General features: G+C 30.9%; 1 protein-coding gene across 4 annotated transcripts in view; it reads left to right on the forward strand.

Moving 5' to 3' along the window:
• The window catches only part of LOC143223749 (rhotekin-2-like), a 114,562-nt gene that overhangs the window by 82,774 nt on the left and 5,018 nt on the right, over positions 1–26,770 (forward strand). For all 4 annotated transcript variants that reach the window (XM_076452135.1, XM_076452134.1, XM_076452136.1 and 1 more), the window contains 8 exons: positions 2,025–2,221; positions 11,442–11,485; positions 12,741–12,915; positions 14,218–14,371; positions 17,019–17,044; positions 18,941–19,145; positions 20,840–20,965; positions 26,540–26,702. In XM_076452135.1, the coding sequence (XP_076308250.1) occupies positions 2,025–2,221; positions 11,442–11,485; positions 12,741–12,915; positions 14,218–14,371; positions 17,019–17,044; positions 18,941–19,145; positions 20,840–20,965; positions 26,540–26,702 (1,090 nt within the window). The remainder of the gene's footprint in view (positions 1–2,024; positions 2,222–11,441; positions 11,486–12,740; positions 12,916–14,217; positions 14,372–17,018; positions 17,045–18,940; positions 19,146–20,839; positions 20,966–26,539; positions 26,703–26,770) is intronic.

Genomic DNA, 26,770 nt, shown 5'->3' on the forward strand with positions numbered 1-26,770 from the left:
TTCAACAAATTTTGTGGTTAAGTGTACCAGATTATATCAAACATTTAATTAAAAAATAGAAACTTTAAAACATTAGAAAAGAAAATAACTAAAGCTAACAAACGTATTAGTTGTAAGTGAAGGACAAAAATAGTGGTGGGTTTAGTTAAGAACTTGTGCTGTTAGAACAAAAAATGTGCGGGTGCTAATTAGTATCTTAAAGAACAACAGAACGTGTTGTCTACAAATCTTTCAAGAGGAAAATGAATTATGTTGATAAATGATCGTGGGGTGTCTGTATGATGACCGTGGGGTATTAACATGACAAAAACAAGAGTTTCTAAAATTATCGAAACTAAACGTTGCTTAAAACTACATGGTAAAGTGTGGGTGTTTAAATAAAGTAACCACTCGAACCGTTTCATAGACTAAATTAAGCCTAATAAAGTGTAAAAGTTTTTAAAATTTATTTTAACTCAGAGTACGTTCAACGATAGTTATGTGTATGCTATATTAAACTGGAAGTCACAGCAGATAAAAAAAAAAAAAAAAACACCCTCCCCCCAAATGACATAAAGTTGGAATAAAGAAAATAACGTAAACTTATTTGTTTCACTGTGTATTTCCTATTTAGTTTCATGAGTCTTTTTGCTTCTAATAGACGTTTTCATTGCTTGTTTGTTCTTTATTGTGTAGCTTTTACCACTGTATCAGCATTACGTTCATTACTGTCATTAAAGTTTTTTCTTGCATTTTGGCTATTATTATAATATTTCTTTCAAGTTCTGTATATAACTTTTAACATATGTAATGTCTGCTTTAGTTTTCAAAGGTCGTTCACCTCACCAACTTAATCTGGTGTCCTTCCCTTCTTTTCTTAAGTCCATTCGTCTGCTCGCCATTGACACTAATCACTGTTCTCTAGTTGCAATCCACGTGGCCGAACACGACCACATCTACTCTTATTAGGCACGTGTTTGGGGGAAGCGAGTGTATATTTATTATTCACTATGTAAGAGGGTTTGTTTATCTTAACACGTACAAGAAAACTATTCTAATTTTGATTTGGTTTATTCTAGTCAACGTCGGTAAAACCTTTTTAATTTGAAAATTAATTTCATACAGTTTGTAAAAAATAAAGTTTGTTACTCTTTGTAATACAAATGATTATTATAAAAAATAAAAAATACGTATGTGTATGTTTTGCACGACATTTAAGTAACCTCTCTTTTACTTGTCAAATAAATTTCCATGTCTAATCTAAAAGTTGTTACTTCGTATACATAGTTTTTAATTTCACCTGACAAACCATGTTGCTCTGTCGTAATGCCCATGTCATAATAACTGACGTAGAAATGTGCTGTCGTTCAGTTACACGTCAAAATATGAAACAGCCGAGCATAGCCTGTCCCGGGATGAGGATTGGATGGTCCAAAGTTTTTAACGGCTCAATATGACCGGCACTTTCTAAATTACGGATTGTTATGCGGCTGTTCTTTCTGTCTTCAAACCGCGTTACATTTACCAGATAATAGACGATGAATAGTCGAAATGCTGTATTAGTGTTTGATAGTGTTCCTTTTGCAGAGCCGAAAATTTGTGCAGTTTGGTTCACCAAAAATGATTCACACCAATCGAAATCTCTAATTATTATAGTCAATGGTTTAAACACCTGAAACTATTGGGGGGAAAATGTATTATTATCATTAGCTAAGGCATAGCGTCATAAGTACATTTTACGAAGTAAACTTCTGAAGTAGTAATAAAGGAGACAAAGTTGAAATATTGGACAGTAGTAGAAATACACACAACTTCGTAGCTTTCATATGTCCTTTAACTGGTTAACAGAAAAATAAATAAAATTGTATTAAGACTGTTTACTTGCTTTTCTCCGAAGTCAATAATAAACAAATAAAGGAAGTAAAAACAACTATAATTTATATTAATTTGGATTAAAAAACTAAACGAATTATGATTTTATAATGGCAGCATGAGATTCAACAACTTTTGCAATAATTCATGATCTAAATATATTGTGTTTTCAGGAGTACGATCTCGAGCACAAGATTGACCTAGAAATAAAAATGCGCGAGGGAACAGCTAAACTGTTAGCAGCATGTAAACATCCGATGCAGAGTCTGGAAGCAGCAAAATCCTTATTAACGTCGAACGAAAGAATGACTGCTTACATGGGCGAACTCCAGCGAAGAAAATCTAACGAAAAAACTGGGAATCCAGAAAGGTACTATTTTAATAAGACTATGAAAAACGAAACGCTAGTCATGATGTTTAAAACTTAAATTAACTGCCTGCTAATGAAATGTTTTAATGTTCTTTAAAAATAATTTCATTAATATTATGCATTGTTTGCTTAGCTTGTGGATTTAAGATGAACCTAAATCTCCAAAGTTGGTCAAATCTTACTGAGTTTATAATATTTTTTTGGTTTTAATTCGGTGATAATTACATTTAATAAAATAAATTATATAAAATTTTTTGGCCCCGTTTATGCTATCCTGCTTTGGATCAACATTTAATTAATAATAATAATTGTACACATATGAATGAATATAGACAACAGTATATTTTTAATCGTAGCAACATCATGTGTTCACGTGGGGGTGACCTAGATTTATAATCGAATGTCAAAATTAAAACGACTGAAAATTAAAGTGAAACATGAGTCACCCTATTTGTCATAATTCACGGATCGAAGTGTTGTTTTCAGTCTGTGTTGTGTTTTCTGTGCAAGATAACCTACATAAGAATACACATTGTGTTAAACACTATAATCAATAATACTAATTAAACTAACTTTAACGAAAATTACCTTTTTAAGTAATAATAGTTCATTCAATACAAACAAAAGGAAGCATCTTTTCACTTGTGTATTTCATAGTATATATCCAATAATTACTTTGATTCAGATTTTGATGTTTTTATGAAAAACTACATCATTCAAAAGTTGTACGTATGTTTGTGTGATAGCATTCATCACGTGGACTCATTATGGTTTGTTATTAGAGTGAACGTAAAGTATTTCTCATTGTAAACTCAGTACGATAACAATATTATAATTTATGAATAGGTTAAATAATCGCTACGTTTTTATCCATAACATAGCGCTCGTAGAATGAGTGAGTTTGTTTGTTTTTTCAAGTACAAACATTTGACTTATGGCTTCATCTCTTGGCACAGTTGAAATCTATTTACAGGTGCGGCTATTGAGAATTCCCTCTTTCTTAATTTTAAGCAAACGACTTTTATAGCTAACTCTCTTCGTTGGATCGTAAAGACTGCTAGCTCGAAACATCATCCTCATAAAATAAAAATATAAAAAACAAATCTTTGCGTTTGTTCAACCTATTCTTTAATTTAAATAAATTTTTCGCCTGTGCTGTTGACTTTATATTAACTATTATATCTTTGCTCATTGTGTTTTTATCACTACTTTTTTTTATTCACTCCCTTAGGGTTTTTCGAGAAGTATATACAATTGTATTTCAACTATATTACGTCCGCCATATCAGAATGTGTTAAAATATAGTAGGCCTAACAGAAATATTATATGACACATATAAATTGTAACAACGCTTCGCCGACATAGAATGTTTGGAGATCTGCAGTTCATTATCAATCTTGGGACGTTTGTATATAAGTTATCTGTTTAATTTTTATTCATTTTGTATACTATTACACATCTCGCTTTTGCAGTGTTAGACGCACATTCATTGTGATAAATTCATTAGATACTGTTTTACACAACGAATAAAATTCATTTTTTTCGTAGTTTGGTTTAAAAAAGCCATTGAACTTTTTCGTGTAATAACTGGAACAAGTTAACTGATTTTAATACTTCAATTTGGTTATATAAATAGCACTTTAAGTTAAAACTATGTAAAACCTAGTCCAGTTTTTAACCAACTTAAAAGTACCAGAAAATAATGGTAATAAAAATAGTAGGAATAGTGGTTAATAGTAATCACAATTACATACAGATTTAATCAGAGTAAGGTGAGTAACGTTACAACAAAATTACTCATTGTACTGTCGATTTTAGTTACCAGCTTTTCTTAATAGAAATAGTGGAGGTTTTCCATAAGACAGTAGACAATAATTGCGATATTTCAAAGAATAATAATTACTTTAAAATTGCCACTAACATATATAAGGGTACGAATATCAAAGCGTTATATCTGTCCTATGTTCATTGGATATTTTTGACATTTTATATTTCTTTGGGACTAATATACTTAAGTTTTTGTCGCTTGAACCAAATGCTACTCGGAACTAGTTGAAATTTAATATGCAGATATACGTATGTGTGTTGACTCGAAGCTACACTGCAGGCTATCCATTGTCCATCATGGTGAATCAAACCCCTGGGAGGTGGTGGAAATGGTCAATTAATTAGAATAATTTATTTTTTGATGACTGTTATATTACTTCATAAAACAAGCTGATTAAATGTAACATTAAAAATAGTTTAATAAATCAGTCATTGATGAATCTTTAATAAAAGCATAGTCAAATAATCTCATTTATTGTTTTACTGGTTATTTTCGGTACACTAGCTATCACTCACGGCCTAAACAATTAAATCATTATAAAAATTTCTTTACTGGCATATTGGTAGCACAATTCTAACTATATACAAACAGTATTACTAAAATATATAATTTATTGAATGTAAAAAAAAAAAGGAATATATATGTAAATTACCTTTATTTATATAAATGTTCCCATAAAATAGTGCAACTTATTTGTAATTTCGTTGACTTGACGACATACAAGTTCAAGCAGTAGGCTTCCCTGTGGAAATATGAGATTAGTGACTTCCCAATAGAAATATGATACTAGTTTTTAGTTTTTCAGTGTGATGGGAGAAGCTCTCTTGAGTTTCCTACCATGTTCCCAGCCCCGTCATGGGCTTGTCCTCGCAAATATATCAAATCCATACTTGTTCAACTGGTAAGTAATTGCTTATCTCTGCAATCGCTTAGCCAGTTACACCATTCTTACACTCAAGAAAACCGACCCTACAACATTATTTTTACTGTCTTATATAAGCGGTAACGTTTTTTTCCACTGACATTGTATCTTTTAGCCTAACATCGTGAAAAGAAAAACAAAACATTGTGTTATGAAAGGGTTTACGGGCACTGTTAAAATGTTTTGTTATTAAGTGTTCATAAATTTACAGAGATTAGAAACCTTCTTTCAAGGATAAGCTTAATGTGATATATTGGAATGTATAGTTTTCCTAGATGTACCTTCGCAGGGTATCCGAAAGTGTTCTGTTTGAATAGTAAATAAAACCAAAATTGAGAATAGCCAATATTTTTATTTTTTGCTCTCGAATTTCCTATATCTTGCTGTACTCTAGCCTACAAGGTGCATAATTCATCTCGCGATTTATACCATACGCACGTCTTACTAACGTCACGACAATACAAATTGCAACGTCAAGCGTCATTTATGTGACGTCATTATAATATATACTGATTGTCTAACAGGCAACTCGACTCCACAGTGGTGTGAATAATTAAAACAGGTTTTCCCCTTCTAGATAGCCTTCGGACCCCTTTTGAAAAGACAGTAATATAAAACACATGGGGCTTATTAACTGGGTTTTCTGACAACTGATTGACTGGTATGCATTAATAAGAAAATAAGATCTCGTGTTAAAATTAGTATCAATTCCATTACAAAACTAGGGTTACTGATAGATAGTTAGTTATTTAATAGAAGACCTGAATACAATAGTCTATCAAACTCCTAAAACTCGAGATAATCGCTTAAAATAATGATAGATGTACAGTACGTTTTTCTATGATGATAATGTTTGTTTGATATAAGAAAGTAGTCTATGTTTTGAAAAATATAAAATTAAACACTTTTCTACCCAAACACAAAGCACATGTTACTGATAACGGCTTTTTTGTAATCTTTACTGAAAATATTTAACACATCAGTGTCACGACATTCTACATTAAAAACAATATATTCATCACATCATTTTCAGTAATTAGTTTATTTGGTATTTATAACTTTCTATAATACCTATAATTAGGTTTTAGATTATATTATTCCTAATAATAACGTAATTCTAAACTATTTTGCTACCGAATATATATTAATAGCCAGTTACATGATCAAATAAGTTGTGTACTGAAAACAGATCTAAAATACGTTAAAGCGTCTAACACAAGCGTGAGTTTTGAGGCTAGAACTTATTTCTCAGCAACGTTACGAAATCATCAGTAGGGTAGTAAGTTATATTTTTAATATTTTAATTTAGGTGTTTTCCAAAGGGGGCTGCTAGTCGTAATGATGGAATACTTTTATATAAAGTTCATTATTCACTTATTCAATTTAGTTCGCAGTAACAGTCGTGTGTTCGTAAAAATGAATGATATAAATAGCGCATAGACCTCCATTATCAGTCGTATTTCAGCCTGCTATTTATTGAGTCGTGGTATAAACGAAAGCTGGAGCTTAGTCTGTACTTTCTCACATTCTTCCCGACTTTCACTTAGAAGTTCTTAGAAATATGTAACTTTTAATGATCGAGAAAATTCGTGAAATACGTTGAAACAGAAGTAGCGATGAGTTAATGAATTGTTCAAAAAGTAAACAATGATTGTTTCACATAAATATTAGTAGTGAGGTTTGTCGCGTCTGTTTTCCTCGAATAATTAGCCGTGGAATTCTTTAAACTTATTTATTATCAATTTACACAACAGCGAGCGAGAAATATTCTGTTGAAATGTCGCATTTGAACTTATGCCTGCAGATTCTATTCAGACAGTATGAACATAGCCTGTATCAGATGTTATAGAAGAAAAACTAATTTATCATTAGTATGCAAATTGTACTTGGTATAATTTTGTCAACTAATCCAAAAGAATCGAACCAAGGATAGAACAGGTTATAGCAGTGTCAAGGGCATACCACAAGTTTCCTGATTCTGTCGCTAGAGTAGTAAAATCAAGTTATGCAATATTATTAGTTCAGTAAAGTTAATAAACATATTTGCCAGTATTTATCTAATATATCTTTTTAAGAAATATTAATTAAACATTCACAAAAATTGTATAAGAATGTTTGTTAGTAAGAGCTCGAAAATCAAACGTAATTAACGGTAATATATCTGAAAAAGGTATGGCCTGGTGGTAAGTATGCTTGTATATCGGTAAGAAGAACAAAAGTTTAGAGCCGACTTTTAGTGTACTTGAGAAACCACTGAATAGCATGACTGGAAGAAAAATATTGACGTAGTGGTGGATAAATCACTCACGCCACTTTACTGCTACAGTCAATCAAGCTACTAGAATTTTAGGAACTGTATATTGATAGATACATTGATTTATAAATCAAAAGAGGCAGTTGTGTCTACAGATCACTGTGTAGTCATTACTTGGAATATGTGTACAGTTCTGGTCTACATATATATCAAGTAAGATGTTGACTTCAAAGCATTCAATGAAATGCAACTAAGATGTTTCTAATGATAGTTATTCAACAGAGGTGAGTTAAGAACCTTACAACTTATTCTGTTTGTAAGCAAAAAACAAGAGGTTCTTTTATTAATGTTTACAAGGTTACTTGAGGAGTCAGTTGGATAAAGGCTTTTTGATCTCTTTATGCCATATTCTGAAGTTAATAGGACGATAAAATAACATAATGGTTAGGGACCATAAAGGGACCCATTGGTCCATCTCTGCTGTTGCATTACCTTAAGCCAAACTAAAACTATTAAGTAAATAAATAAATTTAAAAAAGTTTAAATCAGTCCTTACCATTCATATATCTATCAAGCGTTTTTTTTTTTCTGAACTTGCTCAAATATATGGCATCAGCAACATCTGGAGGCAGCCATAGGCCAGTCACCCTATTTGAGAAATAAAATTCTTAGCTGAACAGGTGTTTTACGTTGTCTAAATCTCTATTTGTGCCCCTTAGTTCTATTATTCTTCCTGTTAAGTATGAAAAATGTTTTCATTGATGTTATCAGTTCCTTTCAGTTTTAAACACTTGGTTCCCCTCTAGATCTTCTGTTTCCAAAGAGAACACAATTTTAAGGATCTTAATCTCTCCTCATGAGACAACCCTTCTATCCTAGGTACCACGTTATTATCTTTCCTATGAACTCTTCTGAATAGTTCAATGTCTTTCCTAATGTAAAGAGCTCAAGACTGAATGCAATATTCTAGATGTGGTTTAACTAGTGACCTGCACAATGAAATCATAACATCTTTAAACTTGTATTTAAACATTTATTTAGATATAACCTGAAATCCTGTTTGCTGTACCACTAGCAACAGCATGCTGTTTGGATGGCTCTAGAGACTGATAAACTGTTACACCAAGATATTTCTTTTCATGACACTGTTAAGGTTATTTCCATCTATATTATATTTATAATTCAAATTATGATAGCCAATGTGCATTATCTTACATTTATTATAATTAAAATCCATCTGCCATTTATTCACCCAACTCTTCAAGTGATCTAAATCCTTTTGTAAATCACCAGCATCCTCTTCTTAGCCAGCAAAACCCAAGACCTTAATATCATTAGTAAATTTAAGTAACTTATCAACCATTTTTTCATCTATGTCCTAAGACTGATTCATGGGGTACCACACTTGTAGCATTAATCCAATTTAACTGAACTCTTTTTATAACAATCCTCATCTTTCTTCCAATCTGTTAACTTATCTTCCATACCTATAGAAGTTTCTTTACAAGCCTTTTATGTGGTACTTTGTTAAATGCTTTATGAAAAGCCAAACGCATCAAATCTACACCTTTACCCTTGTCTATATGTGTAGTAATATTTTCAAATTATGTGAAAAGATTTGTATGGCAAGCTTTTCCCATAATCAAACCATGTTGAATATTCGATCAAATTCTAAACTTTGTTAAATGACTTTGCACATTGTCTTTTATCAGACTTTTCAAAAGTTTTCCCACAACTGATGCAAGACTAGTGGGTCTATAATTACTGAGACAACTTTCATTACCTGTCTTGAAGATAAGAGTGACATTAGCTAATTTCCAATCTGTTATTACTTGTCCACTATTCAAGAACTTGTATTGTGGTAAGTGGCTTACATATCCAGTCCTTGCCTTCCTTTAAAACCCTCGAGGAAATTTTATCTAGCTTAGGAACCTTATCATTCTTCAAACTTCCCAAGTTTATTTTAACAACCTCAGAATTTATACAGCTGTCTTGTTCAACTTTGTTTTCACTTTTCAGTTGCTCAAGATGAAGAACAGGTTAAGTCTTCATTAGAAAAATCTGAAGAAAAAACACAAGTTAATAATCTAGGTATTTCATAATCATCAGTCATCTTTTATCATCCCTCATGGGTCCTACCCCCATCCTAACATTTTGTTTACCCCTAATGTACTGTATAAAATCATCACTGTTAATTTTTGTTTTCTTTCTGTCAAGAATATATTGGTTTTGAATATTGAAACATTTTCCACATTTGCTTAGTGTCTCAAAATAACAGTTGCCCAGTTCACAACAGATAATTCTTGTCACATTCTTTCAAAATTTGATTTTTTGAAATTTGGATTCAAAATATTATTATTCCTCATTTCCATATGCAGCAAAACAGCAAACCTAATACAGCAATGATAATTTGTATCCAAGTGTTTCCACCCTCTCAACCATTTCTGTTTTAGAGGTTAACAATAAATCTAAAATAGTGTTACTTTTAGTAGGTTCCTTGACCAATTGGTGAAGAAATCTATCATGAACAGTTTCCAGAAACCTTTCACTTTTGTTGTTTGACACTAGCATTTTCCAATCAATAGTCTGAAATTAAAATCATCCATAATTATGACTCTGTTAACAGCTGAGATCATAGTCTCACTATAAAGTTTCTCAGTAATTTCATCACTTCCATCAGATGATCTGTAACAAATTCCAACTACAAGCTTTCTCTCTATATATCCACTAACAGAAACCCAAATAAATTCAATCTTCTTGTTGTTATCTTTAATATCCTCAACTTCAACAAGATGTAACTACACTTTACATACACAGCCACTCATCTCTTTACTACTATATCCCTATTAAATAACCTGTAAATACATATTTCAAAGAAATTTCTGTCATAAAAAAATCTACATTTAACCATGTTTCAGTTATTCCTATTATATTAAAACCTTCTTTTCCTACTACTGCCTTTATAGTTGTCTATTTAACTTCATATATTTCTAGCATAACAGTTAAGCCTATTCTTATGCTGATTTTCTATGCTGAACTCTTTCCTGTACATCTCAATTTTGTTTCATTTAGTTTATCTTTGCCCTCACCACTATCTTGTCCTAGTTTGAAAATGTTCCTTACAGTTGAGTTAATAGCCCTTGCAAAGTGCCATACCCTTTCCTACTTAACTCTGAACCATCCATTCCAAGATGCAATTTAAGATCTGAAAAAGACAAGTTAGACTCCATTTGAGACAGTTATATTTTTCTTACAAAGTGATTGGTCGATGGAACGAACCGCCACAAGCAATGGTAGAGATTGGCACGTCACATCAGTTTGAAGCGTGGATTGATGGTTTCCTGAAAAGTAATGGGTTACTTTAAATGTTACTTTTCTTGAGGGTGGAGGGCCAAAGGAAGCCTTGAATGACTAAATGGTCCCTTGTTGTCAGTGCAAAAGTGTGATAATTAATCTTGCTAGTCACCTTAAAGTTGCTGTGTAGACAACAGGTGCTGCTAACAGGCTTTATTTGTCAGGGGTAGTATAAGCCTGAAATGTTAAAATGACAAGACTTCGTTTAATTGTTTTCAAAAATCAAAGAATAAAAAAAGAATAAGAGTTTAGTTTCCAGCTACAAGAGTAAATAGAAGAATGTTGAAATATACTGTTAGACACGAGAGACATCTGGGTTATGTCGATGTTGCTTTTCTTAACTCCTTAAATTAGAGCAAATATTGACAGTGTCTGGTTGAAAGTCCCAATTTACTCAAGAGATGGTGACAGCATCAGATAACATTTGTCTCTTTGGCTGAAAACTAGTCCAAGCTATATTATTATCCACAAAATTAAGAGAATTGAAGTTTTGTAAGGTATGGTGATAAGTATTCGGAAATCGTGAAAAATAATTATGACAAAACACGTGCAGAAAAAAATTGTGTTTCTGAAGTTAATCCTAGGGAAGCATTCTTAGGATTTATATTAGTTTATTAAAATAGTTGTGTGCAATGAACTTTGACATTTAAACATGAATTTGATAATAATTGTACTTAGGCACTGAATATGTACATGTTTTAATTCAGAATATAATGTATTTAAATAGCATTTGGCCACACTTGCTAAAATAAATGTCTAAATAATAACATAAAAACAATCTGGAAGAAATATTGATTTTACACAAGAATATAACCTAATTTTAAATAGCAGTTATACCTGTTTTTTCACGTTTGTTTTTCAGTTCAAATCGAGTATCCCCAAGCACAGCTCGAGTTGCAGTATCAGGTACGTATGATGTTTAACTGTCAAGTTTATTTTATACTTCTAAAATCATGTGTAGCAAGTTTTTCAAAATTCTGTGTTAGTGATTTTTAGTTTTCAGACTTAAGTTCTGATTACCTGTTGCTTTCTTAGCAAAAGCAAGAAGTGAAATTAAAAATAATGTAAATGTTTCCCTCTAATAAGATACATGTTCATGTTTTTATCTTGGGGAAAAAATGTTCTCAGCTGAGCTGTTGCACATAAAAGTATCTTGTCTAAGGAGTGTGACATATCGAAATGAAGCTTCTATTTTTACTCCTGCATGCGAGGCATTAGCTGTGACAGAAATAAACAGACATTACGCCATCTATATGTTGAGATATGTAATGTTGAGAATAAGAAAAAAAGAAGTTAAATATAAGTTAACATCAACAAATATGAAGAGGGTTTAGTTTGTTTCTTTTTCGCATAATCACGGAAGATCAAAATACTCAAATGAAGGAACTTTAATAATTAGTTTTAAAAAAAAATTCAAACGACCGTAAAGAAACGTAAGATGAAACAGAACTTTTGATTATTCTTGAAACGAGTAAAAAATTCAAACAAGAACAAAGAAATGAAACTGAAGCTCGAAAACACCCAGATTCTTACTTGTGTAAGATTAAAACCACAAGAAGTCCAAAGTCACTAACTGATCTTCATGCTCAACTTCTGTATCTGAAGAATTTTCACAGCTAAAGCTGTTGATTTGGAATGCATGTGCCCCCTCAAGAGATGTCCAAATAGAGAAATAATTCTGATTAAGGACAAATGCATATGTATGATAAACCCATCTTGCCATTAAATTTGACTATTTTCTTTTGTTTTTTTAAGATGTCAGTGTTCTTAAAGTTGTTATCAAACAACTTGAGTTTGTTAGGTTTGTGTGGCATTACAGATAGGCTGATATTACACTGACGTAAAATGAACGGTTTTTTCTCAATAATTAAGGTTACTAATAGTGAAAATGTGTGTGTGTGTGTGTGTGTGTGTATGACTATATATAATGATAATATTCAAATGGTATTTATTCATCCTTGTTCTGTCATTGTATCTAACTAGTGTTGGATTGTTGATATGGTATAATACCACAAACTTAATTCTTTGGTAACTTAGAACATTTTATGTGTAGTTTCCACTTTCAGCAGTTTAAGTTTTCAGTACTTTAGTTCTTAATGTATGATTATTTAGTTTCTATATCCAGTAAAAACTATAGAATATCTTTGTTTTGACTTTGTAGATATCAGAATACCACTTATTTGGAAAGACAGTGATCATTTTAAAAACAAGGGAGACCACAGGAAATTTTCAGTTTTCTGCCTATTGAAGATTGGTACAGAAATATACGACACAGCCCTGATAAATAATGTTGATAGAAGTATGACTGATATTTGTTTTGATGACATGGGAATCTTGTGAGTATCCCATCTTTCTTCATGATGTGCATCATGTTTTTATGTAAGTAATAAATAGAAATATCAAGATGGTGTACAATTTCTTTTTGTTTGTTTTTATTGTGAGGAGTATTATGTGTATTTATATTCCAGAAATCCAATGAATATGGTGTTTAATATTTATCATCATCTGCTGTTTTTTTGTATCTTCTAAAGACAAAAAAAAAAGTTTTTTTTAATACAAGTTACAGCTTTTAAGCTTTTACGATAAGTAAGATTTGTTTTTGGAACATCTACAATAAAGAAAGCTCCAAACTGTTAACACTTGTGAACTTGAGAATTACTGTACTAGTGATCGAAATGTTGTACCTGTTCTAAAAATAAATCTTTCTTACCGTAAAGCTGTAGTTTGTAATAAAATGTACTTAATCAATAAGTAAATTAAAAAACATTGTAATGTTGATATTGTAGTTGTACCTTCTCGTAAATGTTTTTAATGTTGTATTGTTGAAGTATTGGATCAGATATAAACATAGACCTCAAATAATTGTATGTGTAACTTAAATTTTGCTTGTTTTGGCTGTAAGTGCTTAAAATGTTCCATTTTGAAACAATGTATCTTTTAGTTTGAGACAATGACGTGTAATATGAAGTAATTATTTAGCACAAAATTCACATTTTAAAGCTGTTTGACCTAACTTTATTTGCTTATTAATTATTAACTCCCACAAAGTTTTCATCCTAGTCAAGTGAAATAATTAACTGGTTACATTAAAGTAAATAACATCTCTGGTACACTCAGCTGACTGAATTGTGTTTTTCCATTAAGTAGTATATCATACTTGTTTGACCAACCACTGGTTTTTTAGTTCATTTGAGCAAAACATTTCTCGTATTTTTTTTAATTATTTGCATGTCATCTTGTGTTATAGTGTGCACTCACTAGATGGCATTTTGAATGCTTCTATGTTGATCTCTGTTGGACTTGTTTATTTATCATAAACACTGGCAGAAGCAGTCCCGTTCTTAACTGTAGTTTCATTGAAGTAACACATGTCACACATAAGACCAGATACATGACCTTTGTTTATCAGATATATTTTGTGCAAAATTTTAATAGCATACTGTGAAAGCACTTTGATTTCATTAATATACTAGTTTAGGCAATCAAAAAGAAAACAATAATAATTTGAGTTCATTTCCAAAGAAAGCCTGGCACAAAAAGAGGTTAACCAGCAAACCTTGGTTACATTTGGTTTTTATTACTGAAGTTACAGAATTGCTTGAAACCACCTTTCTAACAATGGAAGTTATCTTTGACAGCAACCAAGTACCAGCAAATTTTGAATTTCGATTGGAAATTTACTCTCACATATTTCATGATGACTTGAGTATTGCAAGCACTCCCAGTCGAATCAAGAAGAAAATATCCAGTTCTGTTAGCAGGACGATTGGTAGGAAACTCGCAGCATCTGTTGTAAGTTAAGTTTGTCATAAAATTATTTTTTCTGCTTTGTAATGTTTTTCTAAATGTCACAAATATAAAATGATATGAATTGTTGTTGTTTGCAAAGTTATTTTCAAAATGAATGTAGAATAAGAAGGTTTTTTAATTTTGAAGCTTAAAACATGAATTTCTTATCAATAATTGGTAGAGCTTAGCAATCAACTCTATTTAATTGGCAAAATCGATTACCAGCAAGCATTGGTTAATGTCATGTAAAGTGATGAACTAATGAACCTAAATTTGTGTTTCCAGTTATGCATTTGTTATTCTAAATATTTGCATAGTTAAAATGTTGTCATTTTTATTTTTCATTATTATTTTCAGTTAATTCAGTTTTGTCAAGGTTAAACAATTAGTATTGTACCTCCACAAAATAATGAACTTAAAATTTATTGTTTGTGATTCAAACTGTCCAAGTCTTGTAAAAATAATGTATTAGTTTGAGATAATTGGCAAGTGAGCCCAACATTTAATAGATTATCAAATATCACTAATCACCAAACTCTAATTAGTTACACTGTGAAAAGTAAAAAAATATTAAATATAATTTAATGACTGATAGGCATAAAACAAAAAGCTTTGAAATTTATGTGCTGATTTTATTTTGTTCGCTATCAATAGATGTTGTTCCTAGGTTCATGTACATTAAGCATTGCACTCACTGTCCACTTTACTAGGACTACCACTGAGTATTAAGCTTTACATGTTAATAGCACAAACTTATTGAGGTATAGCCTCATTAAGATGTGTGGTCCAAATACCCTATTCTGTAAGGAAAATGCTGTACAATTAATTTACAAATGTTAGCTGAGAGATATGGCAGAAAATGCAACATTCAGCTTCATTCCACAGATATGCAATTACAATGAGATAAAGTGATTCTGCTGGCCAAAGAAGATGGTTGAAGCCAGTGTCTGACAAAACTAACATGGTGGATTTTATAACCTTGGAAGAGATACTTCACTCATTAGACCACATCTGTGTTCTCTCTCTCTCTTTACAGTTTGTGCTTTTAAGTACAGCACTGTTTGCTCCTGAAATACATTGTTTACAAAGTGGTTTCAAGTTGTCACATACTAGTTTTGATGGTACTGCTGTAGATAGTAGAACCCTTTATATAATACTGAAGAAATTGTTCAGTTAAGTTATAGTCTGATGTTTGTTGCATTTCACAAACTTGTTCAGTTGTTTTTTCCACCAATCTGTTGACAGTAACTGTTCACAAGCTTTTCTTATGCAACATGTATTTCATACTTGATTGCTACTCAACTGAACAGCCAGTGAAAATAATGGTGTTTGATAACCAGTGGTCACAAAAACGAAAATAGCAAGATATTAAAAATGACATCAAAACAAGGAAAAGTTGTCCATTTCCTTTTTGTTTCAACATCTGCATGTATGTGCTAACCATATTAGTTAGCTTTACTAACTAGAAGTATATTGTAACTCAATTGTTCACTTATTATATTTTACTTACTGATAATAACCTAATTTATTAAAGTTTGTGATGGATATGACTAAAAATATATTTTACACGTAAAAAAATTCCATTTTATTGTCTCTAGTTTAAGCATCTGTGTTGGAAAGTCTTTTGATGGATGAGCTAGTACTTATTGTGTGCCACTTTAAACCTTGGAAAACTTCTTGCCATTTATTATACTGTAGACTAACCATGATGTGACTACATTTTTGTACTTAAGGCTTGATCCGTTTGCCAGTGGATGAAATGTGATAACTGTTTTACATGTGGTATTCTGTTGTTTTCTGTTAGGTGTTTATTATGGTTTTTATATTTTCTATACCTTTTTCCCTTATTGTTTAGGTGAGCTGTCTGTTGAGTTTGTTTATACAAGCTCACTTCTCCTTAGAATTAATTGAAACACTATTCTTGTAATGATAAAAAAACGACTAACACTGGGTGGTGCTGAAGTATTTGTCACGATGTTCGTAGTTGTATGTAAATTAGTCTGTCACTTTGTAAAATAATTTATCAGATGTCTTGCCAATAAACATTCAACAGTGAATTATAGCTTTATCACCTGGTGGTAACAAGTAAAAGATATCTGAAGTCTGTGGAAGAATGAAGGTTTAGTTTTAGATGAGACATTCTTTAAAAGTTGGTTAGTGTTTATAGTTTGAGGTAGGGCATTCTGTCAGGGTTGCCTAGTGCTTACAGATGTTGTAAATTATAATGAACTGGGGACTTTGATACTGTTATTAATAAGTAGATTTTGTAATAAGTTGAGGGCGAATGTTTTTCCTGGGTTTTTGTTTTCTCACTTCTGCTAAGGAAAGTTTTTGAAGTGTGGTTATGAGGTTTCTGAAAGTACATGTCTAGTACTTTCAAGTACCTTTTTTTTTTAGTTATTAAATAAAATATTTGCTAAGGTGTAAACAACTATTGTATATATTAAAGTGTACATAAAGTAGCTGTCTATTTCATAAATTATTTGTCTTTAAAAACTGAAACTTCTAATTGTGTTTGAAACTACATTAATGAATGTCCCAAGACTGGTCTCACATTTATCCGGATATCTTGTTAAAAAGTCTTGTGATTTGACCAAAACTAATTAAATATTGTTTTTTATGTAATACTGTTTTTCTTTTTGTATTTCAGAAAGATGAATTGAACTCCATTGACATGTATGTATTTTTAATTAACTATTTATTGTTTTCCTTGCTAATCTTTATATGAATATTTTAGTGAAATGATAAACGCTGGAAGGATGTTTTTTGCATTCTGATTTTTGCCAAACAATTTGAAAAGATTGTATCTGAAAAAATTAGTGTTTGTTTGTTGTAACAATTTATCTGAATGTTTCAAAAAGATGATAATTTTAGGGGTGGTAGGTATTTTTTCATAAAATAAGTTATATTTTATGTGAAAAACAATTTGGATAGCTGGCATTATTTATGTTGATCAATAATTGCTGCTTACTTTTCTGACGTGAGGTTTACTTTTTAATTGATGTTAACAGATTAATGAAGCTCACTTTGAATTTGAATTATGAAAGTTAGCCATCTTCATCGAGTCATAGCTGTAATCTATAAATCAGAAGTTTTTCTTTATACAAACTTTTCTCATTACTTTCCTTTACAAGAATGTTGAAGAAGCTATGATAAATAGCTGTGTCACATTCACTGAATGCTTCATTATATTTACATGATTTATTGTTAGATTTTTATGTTCTCTTATGCGTGTTTCGAGCAACTTAGGAATTGACGTAATATCCTTAGAATTTCATCTAGGTATTAAATTCATTTTCTCAGTAGTGAGTAAAAAAAAAATGGCTTCATAATGTATGTTCAGGTTTAAAAATGACTAAATTCAATATGTCAAAGTTCTGTGAAAGGTTTATAAACAATTTTTTTTTTCTTTCACAATTAATGTGTGTTTTCCAGTATATGGAAACAATATTCATAAAGATATTTTTAGAATTATTAACTATTCAAATGATCACGTATGGTGTTACCAACAGTGTTATTTTATAAGCCATTATTTTTATTTTAAGAACCATTTTAAAGTTATCAACTTTCTTTGTGGATATTCATACATACTAGAGTTTTTGTAAGCACAACAATTCAACATGCTATTCAGTTGAGTAAAGTATTAACCTGATAAATATAGTGGTCATTATATTTGTTATCTTGATAAACATATAAAACAGTTTATTGTGTTTTGTATTAGAAACTATAGATCAAGCTAGACAATGTAAAACTTTAACCATTTGATAACCTTTTGTTACTAATTCTGTAATATAATTGATGTAACTTCACAAATTTTGACATATATCATTTACTACTCTATTTTTATGTTACCTGCTTTATTCATTATGGCTACTATTTCCATTATAAGTACTTCATCTTTATAAATATTTTTATCATTACTAATTCTTCTTTGCCAAGTTTAGAAACTTAGAATTGTAATTGTTGAAGAGAGAGAGAGAGAGAGAGAACTATTCCACTTACTCAATTTTTAATGCTCTTAAAGGATTTATAATTCTAATACACCATGAATTTTGCTTCTGAATATGGAATAGTTCTTAAAAATTTGTGTGCGAGTGTAATTTAATTTCTAAGAAAAGAATGTGAGTTTAAGATTATGCTGGTGTTTTATTTAGTATGTAATTAGAGAAGTTAAAAAATTGTATCATTCAGACATTAGATAACAAATACTGCTTGTTTGACATTTCTAGTTGTTTTATCCAAATGTTTGTCTACTTTATTTTCATATTTGTGTATTATTTATATCACACATACACTCAGTATTAGTAACTTCAACTTGTCTGTCCGATTTAGTCGTGCTTGATTTCACAGTTTAATAGTTTCCTAATTCCTTGAATTCATAATAAATTATAAAACAGACTAACTGAAATTTTGAAGTTAACAAAATTGGTGTAAGGTAATTGTTTTTCATAATCATTCATGTAATCTATTTTCATAATATATGAAATATAGTTTTACCTCCTAAATTAACGAAACATTACTTATAAACACAAAGGAAGATTATAGATTGACTTCATTATTCTGTACTTTCAGTGGGCCTAAATTTGAGCTTGTGGCTCATGGCACGCTGTGTGTAGATGACACTGATGATGAAGTTAAAACTCATGATCTGATGTTGGAAACGCTGGAATCCTCTCAGCATCAGTTACCTTTCTTTGGACAGTTCTGTTGTCGACTTGCTATACAACCTGATTTTATTTCTGAAGAGAGACTTTCTGGTTTCCTTGGGGTTGTTAGTGTAAGTGTACAATAAAATAACTCAAATTATTTCAGTACCATGTAACTTCACCTGTTATAAAATATTCAGATATCTTTATTTTAACAGTTTACTATGAAGGTATTAACCTAGTGCCCATGACATTGCTATAAAGGAAACTATTAACACTGTTTTAGAGAGGAAAACTACCACCATATATTTTAAAGAAGCTGGTTGGTTGTGTTAAGTGTAGGTTTTATTCTGAATAATATGATTCCAATCCTAAAGGCAGTGATGATCACTGTCAAGTGTCACTTTCTTACTTGCTGTGGTTTGTTGATGTGTATTGACAAAAAGTTGTGATATCTAATTTAACAACATCTTAGGGAGGGAAAAAAAATTGGTCAAAAATGATTGACTGTACGACTGAAAGGAAAGAAATGAAAATTCACTGCCCAACTGATAGTTACAGTTATAACATTTGATAAGAATTTCATAACAAATATTCATTAGTTAGCGAGACTGCATATTTTGTTTTACCCATCACTATCGTGGCCAAAATTTAACAAAAAAAATATTGCCTGACTAAGCAATGAATCAGTTTTTGGTGTAAACTTATTAATGTTTTAACTGTAGCTACCAGTTTGGCTGCACCTTTTTGGTTTTTTCACACTTAATGTGTTTTTGATTATACATAATAACCTGCATTAGCTAGATGTTAGCTTTCATTATGAATTTTTAAATTATAATAAATAGTAACATGCTTTCTTATATCAAACTTGGGCTAAAAAACACTATTTATCTGTTTTAGCATTTTTAATATCCACTAACAGAACAGTTGCATATTGTATTTTTAATATCCACTAACAGAACAGTTGCATATTGTTTTTTTAATATCCACTAACAGAACAGTTGCATATTGTATTTTTAATGTCCACTAACAGAACAGTTGCATATTGTATTTTTAATGTCCACTAACAGAACAGTTGCATATTGTTTTTTGAAGTGTTAATGAATTGTGTGTTTTTAAAAAAACAAAACTATTTAAGTGATACAGATTTTTTGATGTTCTCTATTACCATAGTAACACACTAAATAAATAGTACTGTAGTTAATATTAAACATGATTGTGTACATTATGTTTATTGCACTTTTGTACCTGTCCAGATCCAAATAGAGGTTGAAGCTACTTATGTTTAGCATCTAAGTTTCTTTGTGAACCTGACAATGACTGAAGAAGGTTGAAACATTGTTAGCTCCTCTATTAGTGCTTTCTCTATCCATACCAGCCATTTTTAAATATATAATTTTCTCTACAAGTGGGTTTTCTCATCATCACAGAATATTAAAATTTGTGTGTATTTAAACCCTCCAAGTTACCTTAACTTGGAAAGACATTATTTTTTTAACTTGGCTGTGTACTACAAGCAAATATATTTCTTGTTTCAGTTTCCAGTTCAGTATAGGAAAAATCTTATTTAAATGTTTGTAAAATATATAAAACTGACTCAAATAAAAATCTAAACAAAGTTTGTTTTTCACGAACAACATGAATTTGCTTGTTTCATGTTCATTGTGAGACGTTTTTTTCTGAATGTAATTATGACAATTTTTTTGTGCTTTAATTCTGTTTCTATTTAGAAAGATAAATTTATAAATATGAGTATGTAATCTAGACTGCATTTTATAAAATTACTGGTATTACCATATTATTTAATATTTTGTGGTTTTTCCAGCAAGTGGGAAATATCAGTGGATGTCGAAGGCTCTGGTGTTCATTAAAAAACCTGAAGCTATCATTTTGGCCAAAGGCTGAAGACTTCTATTGCATGTCACCTATCTTGGTTATCCCAGTGAACAAGGTAGGCATATACTTTTTTCCACCCTAAGAAATTTAACACTTGTTTAATGTTTCATAATTGTATGTAGTTGTTTCTATTCTCATTATTCATAATTTTTTGAACATCCATCACAAGTACCATCCAATTCTAATAAAGCTTTGGTTTCAGTGATGTCGAGAAACCCACTTGTTGAGAAATTTATATGCAAAAACGGCTCATTTGGGTTGAGAAAATATTTTTGAGAAAGCATTTGTTTAATAGTAAATTATTTTGTCTGTATCCTTGTTGTGTTTCCATTCCAATTTTAAAGAAAATTTAACTATTTATTACAACTTCTAGCCATTTCTTAGAGGGAACTAGTGGTAAAAGTTTTTAAATACACTTCGTATAATGTTAGTATTTTATTTCCTTTGTATTGTACTTACTATTGCTGCAGTATTTTGCTCAGTTCAGGTGTTGATTTTTGGTATTTTGTATTTTCATAAACAATGCTGTCCTATGGGAAAATTACTGCTACTAACTTGACATGCTTTATATATACTGTATTACTTTTTTATGTTTACTTTCACTAACAGTATTGGTTATGTGTTAGTTAGTATATCGATTGTCTTTACTTGTTATTTTGATTTGTTTTTTGTTATTCTTGTATTATAAAGATTACTTTCATTATTAACATAAAATATGTATTTAGTACTAACCTAAATCTCCTAAGCTGACCAAACCTTATAAGTAATTATTGGAATTATCGTTGAAAATGCTGTTAGCAAACCCAGCTGATGAAAGAGTGTAGTCTGATCTTGTAGTAGACAAAAACATTATGCTGCTACAACCATAGATGAACAGAAGTACAACTTATTAAACTGTAACAACAATAAATAAATAACTTTTCAAACAATCAGAAAATTGGAATACAAATTTTATCATTTACGAAAAACAAAGAGTAAACCTGTGCAAGACATGATACAAACAGTAATTAAAAAAAAAATCAGTGTTCTTAATTTTAATAAACAAAATAATTAGGAAAACAAAAACAAAAGATGAAAACCTAATTCTAGATATTACAACATTTCAAGATTAAACCACTTCAAAATCAATAATAATACCAAGTAACAATCAACTGTAGTTTGATCTCAATATGTCCCATGAACTAACTCATTTAATATCAAGGAAGGGGTTTTATTTAGTGGTTTGATCATGAGGTTGCATCTCATGTAACAACCTAACTTACATAAGCTTTCATGACATCAATATCTATATATCACTTCTCAGGAAAGCATATGTCAGTTTTAATTACATACATGCTCAATTTCAGTGTGATTTAGAGTAAAGATGAACCAGCACTTCAGTGTAACTAAAAATTCATAGTTCAACTAAACTATAGAAAGAATAAATGACTGGTTAACAGAACTGCAACAAAATAAAAGTAGGTTTTCCATCTCACGTACTTCACTATACTGATGGTCAAGTTAATCTGAGTTTTAAGGACATAACTTATCCTGATTTAGAAGTTATCACTTGCTAGATAACATTCCTGGTTATTAACTAAAATGTATTCCAACTGTTTAAATTTTGTATATGATTTATGAAGGTTTTCCACACACTTGCAACTTTTAAATGAGTAAGATTTTATATGAAGTTTCTAAAACAGCTTTTGGCGAGATTATAACAAGATAAATCCACTAAGTTTTTGTTTGGTCTCTAATAGTGAAACTGACCACATACAACATTCCGAAAACAAATAGATCTAAGTTGCATATACATCCAATCAAGTAATCTTATTTGGGATCACACTATCCTCGTGTCATTGTTTTATGTAAATAATTTAGTAAAGTACATAACTGTGTTCTGATATAACACAGGCTGGGTGTTTCAAGTAACTCCTTGTAACAGCAACAACTGTTAATGAATTATGTAAAGAATACAATAATACAGTTATACATAGTTTCTTATGTACTGGCTAAGATGTTATATGTAGTCATGGTTCACTTGTTACTGAAAATGTGTGAACATGTTGGACTGAGTGAACAAATGAACTACTTGAAGGGTAAGTAAGAAATGTCACTGTAGAAGTAGAATTGGGTGAGCCATTGTGAGTTTGAGCCAAATCAGTGGCTCTGACTTAGTTCAATAATATTTAATCTGCACAAACCAGTGACAAGCTGAGCCAAGAGATAGTGGTACATGAACCAGACAATATGCATGAGGCCATGGATACTGTGTGTTCGATTAAAATGGAAGAATTATCTTAGAGTATGATCAGTGGCCTTTATAAATAACCACATCCAACTGAGGCACAATTAAGATTAGAAGTCTTTTTATACAGTATTTAATTTTAGATTTATAATTTGAATTAAAATGCAGAAGTAAAAACTCCCAAGATTTTTTTTTCATTTTAAGAGATGAGCATACTTAATAAATTATCCATTCTTTCTAATCTTTTCAGTGTGTGTATAATATATTTTTTTATTAATAAGTGTATTCATTACTCAAGTTGTGCTTTGTATCAGCTTAGTCTTGAAAATTACCAGCTTGCTTATCTGTATTTTTGAATATAGGATCAAAGTTTAGGACTTGTTTACTTTAAGACACAGGAAAATTAGAGGTGTCTAGTTTCTTAACATTCAAACAATAAACCTAAAAGTGATATGTTTGAGTATAGTTTTAAAATGTTTGTTAGTTTGAACATCAGGAGAGATGGTTTAGAAGAACTGGCTCAAGTTTGCTTGTTAACAAAGTTATTATTCAGCTTGTAAGTTACAAACTTTGAAAATGACTTACATTAACATTTAAAAAATAGTTCAACCCTTTCTGTGCCCAAAGCTTATGAAACCAGTTGTTTTGTACTACAGAACCAATGGCACAAGTGGACAAGAATGGTGATCTGTACACCCAAGATGGGTTGTCAGTCTATTGCAGGTTAACCCCTGTCTAACATTTAGATACCTATCATACAACTTGGTAAACTGATGCAAGTCGGTAAAGTGTCTTGCTCAAAGACATAGCAGCATGACAGATCAGTTTCAAACTTGCTAGCCCTCTGATTTAGGAGCGTGAAGCAACTGAGCCATGCTGCTCCTGGTATCTTGTTAGTTTTGTTGGATAGTTTTTCTTTGTGAATGAAGTTTTGGCTTTTATCTGATGGATGGCTTCCTATTGTCTTGATTGTACCAATGTTCTTAAGTTTAGAGATAATTAATAAGGTTATTGTTTCATCAGTTGGAGGTGTACATGGATCTTGCTAATTGATCATACATTTTAGTGTGCTCTTAAAATGATCTTTCATTAGTAAATCATCGTAAGAGGTCACTAAAATGTATTACCTTTCACCCCAAATTTTACATATGAAATTTTCCTCCATTGGGCCAGCAGTAAGTTTATGGACTTAACACAACAAAATCCAAGTTTTGATTTCTTACAGGTCATTGTGGTGCATTATACTGTAACAAGTAGTTGCTAGCTAGCTAACCTTTACATTTGAACCTTGATTTTTGCTGGTTTTGTCTTTTTGTAATTAAAACTTAAGATTTGCACATTGGTTGTATAATCCATTGTGTTCAAGTAATCTGCAACATTTTTATACAAGTGTTTCAATTGATTCATTACAGTTTCTTTGTTAAATTATCAGATTACCACTTTGTTGCTGAAGTAGGAATTTTGATTCAATTTCTTTTTGTGGTACCCATATTACAGAGCAGTAATCAACCAGCTAGAGCATTTAGTATTTATTCAACATTACATGTAACAACATGTGCAGTAGAACTAATAAATAGTTTTTCTTGTAAGTCAGCAGTGTAGGTTATATCAGTGTTATGTTTGTTTTACTTCCATCGTCATTCTTCAAAACTGTTTGATTAGCTTAATAAATTAAAATGATTTAATAAAAAGTTTCCTGAACTTTTGCCACCTCTGTAAACAGGGAATCCCTTGCAAGCCCTTGTCTTTTATTGAAACAAGAGAGTTAAGTGGTGAGCTACAATGCACATTAAGATGTTGTGTTGTGGTACTTACTTATTTTCATTCATAAAAAAGTAGATTAAAATGCTTAGTTTCAAATTATTAGCTCTACTCTAATTGCATACACTTTGGAAAAATGCCTTTAGTTAACAGTGACATAAAAACTGAAAGGTTTATTATACCCTAGAATTAGTATGTAATAAAAAGAGATTGAATACATTGACTTTGGAGCCTAACCTATTTGTTACAGACCATGTAACAACATCCAGTCATACTGTATCTTGTGGCTGTGCATCCTGACAATAGCCTTGCAGCATAATGTCAATTGCAGAAGTCTGTTTTAAGGCTGTTTACTTCAATGTACACTTCTCCTCCCTGCATACTTTCCATGATCCACTTAATGTACAAGGACAGTGGTAAACCAGGGTCTATTTCAACATTCCAGTCTCTAACTGCTTGAGATGTGATGATTAAATGGGCATGTTCTAGAAGCAACTCATAATTTTTCAAGAACATTATTTTTATTCGTATGCCTCATGCTGTTTTCTGGGGCATGCCATTTTTCTTCGTATGATTCGTGCTGTTTTCTGGGGCATGTTATTTTTATTCGTATGACTCGTGCTGTTTTCTGGGGCATGTTAATGGCTCTTGCTATTGATTTGTATGTTCATAAAATCTCGCTATTAAAATGGTTCTGTATTTTTCTTACTGAGTCTGGGGTATGAATTTTTGTTGTTTCTTAGATGGCTCTTCTGCTTAGAGTTCATCCTTTATTGTTTTCTTATCATTAAGTATAAGGGAATTCTAAACCTTCAATATAAATGCATCTTTATGATTGTAGTGAATGTAAACATTATATTGTTAAGGATTGTTATTTACTCGTTTCTAGTCTGATTTCTGTAGCATCACACCACTTGTAAAATATCAAACAATGTCAAAATGTATTCCTGACATATGCTATTCCACAATATAACTTGACCCTTTATGTGAAGTGGTTAAAATATGTACATGCTATGGTATTTTTATATGTATCATATAAATCTTGGTATATCTGGAAAATCAACTACATGTTTTAAGAGCATGATTTGTTTCTAATTAAAAGCATGTTAAATAATTTACACACTCTTAGTTCTAGGAAATTTAAACAAGTTTACTTGTATTTCAACACCAGATTTATGCCTTTAACAAAGGTTACAGCTCTAGCTATATTAAAGCTACCAAACAAGAACCTCAGAATGTTAGTGAAACATATTTTCCTAGTTTGATACAAAGTGTCTAAGATATCTTGCTTGTACTTCTTAACTGTTTAACTTCTTAATGCTCTTCATGATGACGAGAAACCTACATGAACTAAAAATGTATCTTAAGATGGCTGGTATGAGTATTAAAACTTTTATTAAAATAAAGAAAAGAACAACATTTCAACCTTCTTGCTGTCTTGAAATACATTTTTTAGCAGTGCTCTGTTGTTGTTTTTTTGTCAGTAAGTGGAATATGTTGTTTTTTTTGTCAGTAAGTGGAATATGTTGTTTATACTAAACCTAAAATATGTTATAGTAGTAAATAAATAAATTAAAATAATTGAGCTTAAATGTTATATAATGTAAGTTTTAAAATGTAACGATTAGTTTACATTTGAAGGATACCAGACTACGGACAGAAGTTGCATCCTGTGCTTATCCTCGAAGCTTTAGGCTTGTAAACGTGGTTAATGGGAAAGCACACGAACAGATACTAGCAGCAGATAGTGACCTGGACCATGCACAGTGGACAGAAAATATCAGACAACATGCAAGAGATCATGGTGAGAACCTCCCCATGTTCATGTATTGTAATGTTTCAGTTTAGTGACAGTGAAGAGAGAACTATGAA

This window comes from Tachypleus tridentatus, chromosome 8 (genome assembly GCF_004210375.1).
Source record: "Tachypleus tridentatus isolate NWPU-2018 chromosome 8, ASM421037v1, whole genome shotgun sequence".
NCBI classification, from domain to species: domain Eukaryota; kingdom Metazoa; phylum Arthropoda; class Merostomata; order Xiphosura; family Limulidae; genus Tachypleus; species Tachypleus tridentatus.